Here is a 10,142-nt window from a genome sequence, read left to right on the forward strand (position 1 = left end):
ATATTAGTACATATCAAAAAGTACCTACCCAATGGTTTTGAGACGCGTATTAGACCCCACGATGACGATTATTATAGTAGTGTTCTATTTGAAATATTATAAAAATTTTCGACCTCGTTTGATATAAGTGATAAATGTGTAGAATTCATAAGATGATGAGATTATGATTAAAATTGTTAATGAAAAGAGATTGATAAGTAATAAAATGAATTGATAATTTGTATATTTATTGTACATGGGATAAAAAGATATGATTATTATTACAAAACTTGTTTCACATAAAATAGGATGGGATAGAAAGTCCTTGTGCAAAACTGAAGCATGACAAATCCTCCTGTTTCAAACGCCACGTTTGGTACAAAACTATTTTATCCGTCCGGATTTAATTAATAGTTTTTTTTTTGAGTTCGTGTCACTTTTCAATTGATTTATCTTTCAATTTATAATGTTTTACTTGATTTCGAAAACATTGTATTATAGAACTAATCGAAATCTATCAAATAAGACCCATATTGTTGGGGTTCACCCATAGTGGTGGTGTTATTTTATATAGCACCCTTAGTGTTGGGTATTGAGCGTATTTACCCTTGGAATCCCTTATATATAGTTGTAAACCCTATTAGGATTAGTGTGTGACATAATGTGAGGGAGAGGGTGAGGCGAGCGTGAGAGGGCTGGTCTGTGGCCTCCCAGGGATGAGCCAGCGTGTGGTTCCCGGAGGGTTTTTTTTCATCTTTGTGTATATGTTGTGTGAATATATATACAAGGGGAGTTTTTCTCTGAAATCACTGCGTGTGTTTGTGTGCATGGTGTCCCTCTGGTCCTAACACATATTCAATATGAAATTCATTACGGATTTAAAGATATAAACCATTTTTTAGCCGGTTAGAATAAAACTAGGGACAATTAAATCCGGATAGAGGGAGTAATACATAGTATAATTATTGTATTTCTTCCCTCTTTTTTTTTTTTTGGGAAAATGGAAACATAAAATCTGTCGCACCAAAATCAAATTATTATTGAGAGAAAATGAGGATGTACACTTTAATCTATTTGCTTGTTGTGTATCTTACTTTTACAAGTCAATAAATTTGGCAACTAGTGAAAATAAAACCCAACATACATTTGAAAAATATTGCTTGTTTGCTCGTGAATGATTTTGTAAGGCCACCACATTTATTCTAACCCATTTTCTCATTGAAAATAGCTCCTGTTCTGCCATTGAACAAAACCCATTTCCCAAAAATTACTTAGATTTCAATACCCATTAACCCAATCTAAGAGTTGGTGATAGATTTCACCATTTTGAGCACTCCCAACAACCCAATGTAGCATAAACCAACATTAACACATCCCATTTTCAATGAGAGTAAATAACAAATAGCCAAATAGCGAAGGGTAATTAGGTCAGTGTAATTTAGTCCCCTGGGTTAGGACTATGAATACCAAGTCCCCCAAGGTATTGTTAATCCCCCTAATGAGGAGATTCACATGCTCGTGAGACTAATAGTGCACCTCTTCATTGCGAAAACAAACAAATGATGGAAAAATTATGGTGTCCCAAGTTATTTTGGGGATACCGTAATTTTTGACATAACCGGACCATTACAAGTATAACCAAGACCATTGATATGTATAACCAAAACCTTACAAATGCATAACCCCTAAAATCTCCAAAAATCATTATGAGCATAATCAAAATCTATTACAAGCATAACAGAATCATAACAAGGCATAACTTGTTTGGTTATGCCTTGGTTGGTTTTGGTTATGCCTTAGTTGATTTTTTGGATATTTCTTAATTATGTCTTGATATGGTTCTGTTATGTTTGTAATGAATTTTAGTTATGCTCATAATAATTTTGTTATGTCAAAAGTTATGGTGTTCTCTTTTTGAGAGGAGACAGGGAAGTGCTTCCCAAGGATTAGAGGTCTCTTGGAATTGTTAGTACAATCTCAAGGTTGAGAGAGGTTAACAAACAGGGTCTCCGTGACTTTTTGTTCTGAACATAATTTTTCTGATGGAACAGTATTTCATGTACTAGTGTATCTACGTTCTTGAAAATTGGAAGGACAATTCAAAACGAGATACTCCTATTGTCCCAAAAAGTTAGGCCGTTGAACTCAACTTTTTATTGAGAGACATAATCATTACATGTACACATTTTTTACTTTCCAAAATTGCCTTCTACCATTATTTTAGTACTTGGTCAAGAGTTTTGCTTGGTTGCTAGTAAAACGGATAAAATGGGAAACGTATAAAAGGTTAGACATTGCATTCTGTGAAGAAAAATGAATTGTGAAACAGCTAAAAATGGAATTAATACGGAGACTAATTTTATAAGATAGAGGGAGTATACGGATAAGAACGTCACTTTGGCCAGGAAGGAAAACATTAGTATACGAGTCTAATACTGTATTTTGTTTGTTTACTTTAGAAAATGATGAATAACAGGCTTTATGTGACTAGTTGAAAGCAATGAATCACAATTTTTCAACCAAATCTGAAATAGTCTAAAGAGAGCTGTTAAATATCACCGTTTTGTATCACAATTAATTTAGGTCCTTCTCTAATGTAGGGTATGCTTTTTTCTGTGAGATATTAGAACCTATTTTATGGGAAGGGGAAGGGGCATCACACCCAAAACGCCCCATATGACGTTGAACCCTGGCCTCCACTATGGCAGCTTTTGGGTAATACCATTGAGCTAGAAGCTCGTTGGTTATGTAGGGTAGTTTGTTCATTGTTCTAGATAATTCTTAAAAATTAATTAAGATGTGCTTAACGCCTAGGGCTGCAAACAAACTGACCGCGAGCAGCTCAAGCTCAACTCGACTTGTTTAGTAATTGAACTGAGCTGGAACTTGAGTTTTAGGATCATGTAGTAAACAAGCTGAGCTCACCACTCCAAAGCTCGACTTGTTTATAGAGGTTCGTCCGGTAAATGAATTGAACTTATAGCTTGTTAAGGGCTTGAACTTCGGTAAATGAACTGAGATTATAGCTCGTCAAGGGCTTGAACTTGAGTTTTATGCTTACTCAGTAAATGAGCCAAATCAGAATGCTACAAAACTCGACTTGACTCGTTTACGTCTCTACCAATTTTTACCAATGCCCAAGGTAACTTAAAACACAGTAAAGTTATAAGAAACCAAAATTGTACGTAGGAGTAGTATTGGATTGGATAATATATATGGTCAAATATATGGCAGTTGGGGTTCCGATTCACTTTTAGGTTGAAAAAAACAGCCGTAATCGTGAAACATTTAACTCATTTCCGTTTCAGGGCCAGACCTCCTGATTCGTGCAAAAGGAAGATACAGTACCATGACAATGATATATACTACTCCAATAGACTACAGGGTCGACTGGAGGTACTTCGATCAGTTCCTACAGACACACAAACACACGTTTTGTGTGGCCATGGTCCCCTACACAACTTTTTGTACGGTCATTTCAGATGGTTAGGGTCAGGGCTTGGAAATTTCCCACACGAGAACCCGATATTAAGTTGGCGGGTTGTTAAGGTTAGCTATTTTCGATATGGAATACAAAAATAACATGACACAATACCACGAAAAGTTAAACAGGTTGAATTATGGTTAAGAGAATTCTGACAAGAAACGAGACGACACGACACGAACATGACACGACGCGAAGTAAAAATTTGTTAAAGAATATGATAACACAAACAATTTGAACCGTATGTTCATTTTATAGAAGTCGCAATAAACTTCATTTGTCCAAAAATTTGGTGTCATCAGACATATATTTACCAGAGCATATTTCATTTTACAAAATGGACAATTTAAGATTTGAATTCTAGAGAGAAACTGATACCATTAATTTTAAGAGCTTGATAACCACACTTCCTTCTAAGGTGGTAACCCCATTTTTCAGTAGCAAATTTTCTTATTGTCCACAAATCTATTTTGTTCACTTGTTATGAATATGCAGTTATCAATTGGATCAAGCTAGTTTTTTAAGTGGATGATTTAAAAAAAAACTACAAAAAGACCAAATTGAACACCTTAATCCCATTACAACTGTAGGTAGAAAATATTACTCCCTCTATTCCACAAAGTTAGTCCCCTACAAAATTACGTGCAATTTTGAACTAAAAAATAATGTACTTTGCCAAAATAATAATATTTTTTGCATTATGGATCTTCTTTCATAAATGTCGATGAAATCTTTTAAACGGTGTAAAAAAAATCCAAAGTTTATTTTAGTAAATACTTCATTACTCCGATTTTTAAGATCAAAATTTGCACGTAGTTTCAAAGAAGACCAACTTAACAAGGCGGAGGAGTGTGAAAGATGACACCGTTCATGCATGTGCTTATGTACGCATGTTTTTAGTTTATCAACACATAATGTTTATACCAATTAACCATTGGCCTCATGAATATCAAGAAAGCACATCCCAACTAGCATAAATAATGCAGTATATAATACGTAGATCACACATGAAAAGGAATACATTAACTCGTCCATAAATCTAAACATTTTCGAGGATTCTTCGATTAACACATGCATTGAGAGAGAGAGAGAGAGAGAGAGAGAGAGAGAGAGAGAGAGAGAGAGAGAGAGATGAAACCAAAGCAACCCGGATGGAAAACACAGCTAGCCTATCTCTTCAACTTCCACACTTTTCCTATATCTGCAATCAAGAACACAAATAAGCAAACACAGGTTCTAATTAGTAGCTTGAAAGAAGGTTATAAATGCCCATGAAAAAAACTTCTCTACAGTCCACACAAAAAGGATATTGTACGATTTTAGGATTTTGAGCGCATCACGAATTCAATTGCCATGACTTGGAGTTCAGGTCCTAGTAAATCATTCATCAAACCAATTATTTTGATATATTTAGCTCTTCGCCGTATCATTTTAAAATTGAACACATATACTATTCTAATTCTATGAAAAATTTGTCTATATTTTTTAATCCGTGACGTTTTTTATAAGCAGATCTTGTTTGATAAATTTCAATTAGTTATAGTAAGCAAAGTTTTAAAAATTACATAAAACATTATCAATCGAAAGATGCAGGCAATAGTATAAAAACGGCATGCAATTCCGAAAGTATCTAACATTACTAAGATGGGCCGGAAGGAGTATATGTTACAAATTGAAAAAAATATAGGGAAAAACATTCATTAGTTGTACCATATGAGTGGTGTTTTCTGAAGCAGTAGAGCTGATGGGAGTTAACGTGCGCACCAGGTAGTAGAAACCCCCGTGGTGGAGCGACTGGACGGTGACGCCCCACTCATTGGTGAGCACAGGGTGACCGCTGGAGTGGACGAGCACCGCATCATCTCCGAACGCCTCGCGCACGTTGAAGGGCCCCACGGCCACCTCAAACGCCACGTCGTTTATGAACACCGTCGATTTAGTGGCCGGGCCCACCTCCGCGGCCTGTTCGGCAACGCCTACACCTGCGAAACAGGGAATCATTTCCTGTCATCAACTGGACTGGAGCGGCAGTACTAGAACTAGAAGTAATGTGCACGAGACCAAAGCAGCAGTCGTCAATCAAAACCAACGCTGCGGCAGCGGGGAACCATGCACACGTCCATCTAGACATTACATCGCCAATTCCGGGGAAAAAGACAATTTTACCCTCGTCAATGTTTCCCATCTATACTTTTTTTTTTTCTCGGCAAACGGAACTTTTTATTAAAAACGATGGGTGCATCGATCAGAGTACAATTATTACAGGGAACTACAAGAATAGAGCTATATCCAACCAAGATTTGATATTAGACCACACTTACTACCTCACCCTACAGTTTCCCCCATCTATACTTGCCTTGCCTTTTTTTTTGGTTGTCGTTGTTGTCGTCAATATTTGGTTAGCGGAGTTTTAGTAGCTTAGTCTACAGAGAGTTTCAGAAGTTATTCACAGCCTTGAATTTCAAACGCCAGACGGTGTGGTCTTCCACATGAGGTGAACGCGAGGTACCAACCGGGACAGGATCCCAACAACAATGCTACAACCACACATAAATACACAAAATATTTACGCACACACTCTAATAGAGGTGGGCTCCACATACACTGCACACCTCTCAATGTGTGTGGATCCCATCTTTATCATGAATATGAGTACAAGTACTGTGTGTTCGTGGTGGGATTTCAATGGTACTTGCCTAACCTCACATGCCAAAAAGTGGTGTATAAATCCAGTCATGTCCTTGTAAAGGTGCTAGTGAATTTATTTTCGAGCAATTTTTGTGGCAAGGTCGCTTAAAAATGGAGTATTATCGGATTACGTTATCGACAATTTAGATGTTTTGAGTTTTTTTGGGTACTGGTGATTTGACTTCCAACTGCACACATGCATCCAGTTTTCAATTTTTAAATAGATTAAACACATTATATTGGACAGGAATTGTAAGAGTGATTGGATGTTTCTGTCCAAGTCAATTTGTGGATCTTTTTTAAGGCCTACTTGGACGATCAGAATCTTTTCTTCCTAATTCGAGTATTACCTTCATTCATGAGGTGGACTGTGTATGGTTTGGGTTTAGACCCAACTCTCTTTTTATTTGTGTACAATTTTTATTACTTCATCCAATCTAATTTGTTTGTTCAATTGTTAAAATTTATGTCTTTCACAAATATATTTATATCTTACATTTTATAATATTTTTTTTATGATTTTGAAAATTTTATATAATAAAACTAATTGAGATCTACTAAACAAGATTTATATTGCATTTTAAAAACATTACAAATTGAAAATTATAGAAATTTTTTTTAAAAGTCAAATGCTCTCAATAAGTCAAAAAGGGACGAACAAATTGGAACGGATGTAGTAATTTTATTTCAATTATTACTCTTTTTTTTTTTTTTTATCTCTCCACTTATTACTCCAAAAACCTTCCTTAAACCAAACCAAACCAAACAAAACTGAAATTGTTCACTTTTCAAAACATTATTTACATGATTTTCGACGTGATTAATATTATTCATTGAGCTTAGAAGGTAAATGATTTCATGGACCCGGCCAAGATCCCCATCCTACTACATTCCCATATAAATTCACAAGAAAATAAATGCCTAAATTAAAAGAAGGGTCCTTGATTCATTATGTGTATTAGCCACACTATAACAAGGTCGAATAACGATTCAACGCGTCTGTGAAAACCCCTCCCTAGTTAGATACGAGAATGTTGAGTGGCATAAAAGGTACTTATTATTAACTTGAGTTATAACTTTTGCGTGGCACGTTGTTAGGGTTAATCGATAAGTTCTAACTTTATAATTTTAAGAAGAATACACTTAGCATATAACAATTGAGATATGTGGCGTATCACATTTCGGTTCCTATTTCTCGTGGTACGATCTGCATTTTAGGTAACATCGAGCCACCTACACTTTCCAAATGTTTATCTATATATATGGAATTTTAAGGCTTTGTTTGGAACTTGAAGAGAGTATGAGAAAAGAAAAAAAGGAAAATGGGAGAAAGTTGAGAGAAAAGAGAAATTTTTAAAAAATTTCTTCCTTTTCTCTTCTTTTCCACAACTTCCGAACAAAGCCTAGAAGTACGTTTTTATGGCTCTATTCAATTATTCATGCTGTTTGGCAATGGAGTAATTTAAAAGCTACTGAAGTAAAAGGTCGACACCTGTTGCCGGAGATTATTCTACCACATCCAAACAAAAAGAGATGTGCAATGATACGTACCCAGAATTTGACTGATGATAGATGGAACACTGACAGCAGCAGCAGCAGCTGCTGTAGTAGTAGTGGAAGGATGAAAAACTGGTTGATTTACAGCTCCAGTAGCACAAGTACTAATGGGATTAGGAGGAGGAGTTGTAGTTGTATTAGCAGTACCAGTACTGTTGTAACTCATCAACTTCTCCTCCTCCACCACCTTCTTCATCATCATCAACTCGCTCAGCAACATCCCAGAACAACTCCCGTCCGTCTGGTTCTCATCGCTGCCGCCGCCACCCTGTCCTCCAAGACTACCAGGCATCTCCGCGGAGAATCCAAACCCTCCTTGACTCATGAAAATGGAACCACCAGTGTTGTTCGTGGTTTGGAAACAGAAGGGTTGCGGGGCCGGCAAGAACTCGGGCGGGGTGTTGATCTGGAAGTAGGTCTGGTTAACCGACTTGGTCGGGGAAGATTTGTCCGATGAAGACGAGGAGGAGGACGGGGCGGTGGTGGTTGTTACGGAGTTGGTGGTGGTGGTGGGGGAGTTTTGTTGTTGTTGTGGTTGTTTGTTGGAGGTTCCGGTGGTGGTTTGGAAATGGCGTTGTTGCTGCTTGTGCTTGCTTCTGGATTTCCTGTTCTGGAACCAGTAGAAGACGTTGGCGTCGCCTACTTGGCCGAACTCTTGGAGTTGGGCTCTGATTTTCCTTATCTCGTCTCTCGGAGGGTTCACCATTCCGGAGTTGAATATGGATTCCAGGATCCGGATTTGTTCCGGTTTAGGGTTCCACCGCGGTTTTGGCTCTGGAGTTCTTTCTTCGCACCCGGGCACTGTTTGATATCACAACAAACAAACACACAAACACTCAAGAAATTATTCCAATCACCTTCTCTCTTGGTATCGTTTTCGTTTTCTGTTTCGATCAGTATCGGAAAATGATACCCCCGCCACACAAGATTTGCAAAACAATTTACATATTCTAACTGATATGCTGTAGAGACCATTGTCAAGTTTTTCTCAATAAATTTGTTACCGATAAAAAAAAATTTCAAGTACGTTTTAAGTCTCTCATTTTTTCGATTGAGCGGATTGTGGAAAATGCAAGAACAATTGCATTGAAAAAACTTGCATTCAAAGAAGCGTAGTGAAGAGCAACCATTTTTGGTGTATGTAACATCCATCTTTCTTCTCATCCTTTTTTTTTGGGAAATTTCTTGTCTTTTTTGAACACAAACAAAAACTCTTTGGCTATGAACAGTTTTAGGAACTCATTTCAGGAGAATTTTGCGGAAGCGGCACATTATGAATAACTAAAAAAATTAACTATTTGCATTATAAAAAGACGGGTTAATATTTTTTTTTTTAAGGAATAATTCATGAGTGAGGTAACTAACAAAACGTAATTATAAAATTCAAAAATCATGTATAGTCACTGTCAAGTTGTCAACTGATATATGTAGCATCTCTCTTAATATATGCACCATTGAAAAGTTTTCCAAAGAATTCTATGAGCGCATATAAAGACTACAAAAAGAAGTTCGATTCACTTTTGTCTCTCTTCATCTCTTGTGTTGTTTACAGCACATATAAGAGAGAGAGAGAGAGAGAGAGAGAGAGAGAGAGAGAGAGAGAGACGAATGATACAAATTACTTACCTAGAAAAAAAAAAATTTAATGATACAAATTTCTAACGATGAGATGAGTAATTCTTAAGAAGATTACCTGCTGCGTAAGGGGTTCTGTGGGGAAAGCCAGATGACAAGAGAGAAGAAGAAGGGTTGATGACGTCATGCTGCCACTGGTGGTGGTGGGCGGTGGTGGTGTTACAGGGTTTGGACTTAAACATGCTAGGCCAGTGCTTGTTTGATGAAGCCATGATAGCGTTGATGATTGATTTTATGAGAGAGAGAGAGAGAGAGAGAGAGAGAGAGAGAGAGAGAGAGAGAGAGAGAGAGAGAGAGAGAACACCAAAGAAACAAAAATCCCTTTTGTTGCTCTATCTCTCAAGTCTCAATGGAGGAAACCACTAGCCCAACATACCATCTCCTCTTATAGCCTGCTCACCTACCCCTGTGGTTCAGTTCATTTTTTCACTTTAATAAATACTAACTAAGAATAAAAACCCATCTCCTAAAAGAAAGAAAAATAGCAGGAAAAAAAGAAGCACAATTTAAAAAGAGGTAGCTAGCCCCGGAAATAAAATAGACAAAACCCACAGGAATCGCCTGTGAAGCCATAAACAAGAATAGAAACCGAATTGAATGCTAGAGGGAAGATGGAAGCTAGTACACTTCTCCCATACTCCTCACAGTTCTCTTGCATTAAAATTGATATACTTGCACACTACTCAAAAGTACAAGCCAATTCCCCCGGAAGAGAAGCTAACAGAGCATTCAAAGGAAAGGAGTACTTGCTGGTTCGATCTCATATTACAGTAGAGAGAGAGAGAGAGAGAGAGAGAGA

At 37.1% G+C, this 10,142-nt stretch overlaps 1 protein-coding gene across 4 annotated transcripts; it reads right to left on the bottom strand.

The window, feature by feature from the left end:
- Positions 1 to 4,466: 4,466 nt before the first annotated feature.
- On the bottom strand, positions 4,467 to 10,142 carry LOC131313273 (WUSCHEL-related homeobox 9-like). 4 transcript variants are annotated; one of them, XM_058341496.1, is made up of 5 exons: positions 9,969 to 10,142; positions 9,402 to 9,749; positions 7,703 to 8,509; positions 5,174 to 5,445; positions 4,467 to 4,664 (listed from the first exon to the last, which is right to left on the bottom strand). In XM_058341496.1, the coding sequence occupies exons 2-5, from the start codon at positions 9,553 to 9,555 to the stop codon at positions 4,659 to 4,661; spliced, it is 1,239 nt and encodes a 412-aa protein (XP_058197479.1). In that variant the 5' UTR covers positions 9,556 to 9,749; positions 9,969 to 10,142; the 3' UTR covers positions 4,467 to 4,658. The 4 variants fall into 4 exon arrangements, with proteins under 4 accessions (XP_058197479.1, XP_058197481.1, XP_058197482.1 ...); XM_058341498.1 differs by having other exon boundaries at positions 7,703 to 7,744; positions 7,793 to 8,509; positions 9,402 to 10,142; XM_058341499.1 differs by having other exon boundaries at positions 5,228 to 5,445; positions 9,402 to 10,142.

This window comes from Rhododendron vialii, chromosome 13a, assembly GCF_030253575.1.
Source record: "Rhododendron vialii isolate Sample 1 chromosome 13a, ASM3025357v1".
NCBI lineage: Eukaryota > Viridiplantae > Streptophyta > Magnoliopsida > Ericales > Ericaceae > Rhododendron > Rhododendron vialii.

Coding starts and splice junctions, on each gene's coding strand:
- LOC131313273 (XM_058341496.1), bottom strand. CDS start 9,555: ATGGCTTCATCAAACAAGCACTGGCCTAGCATGTTTAAGTCCAAACCC. Junction 8,510..9,401: donor CAGAACCCCTTACGCAGCAG/GTAATCTTCTTA, acceptor GATATCAAACAG/TGCCCGGGTGCGAAGAAAGA. Junction 5,446..7,702: donor TATCATCAGTCAAATTCTGG/GTACGTATCATT, acceptor CCTGTTTCGCAG/GTGTAGGCGTTGCCGAACAG.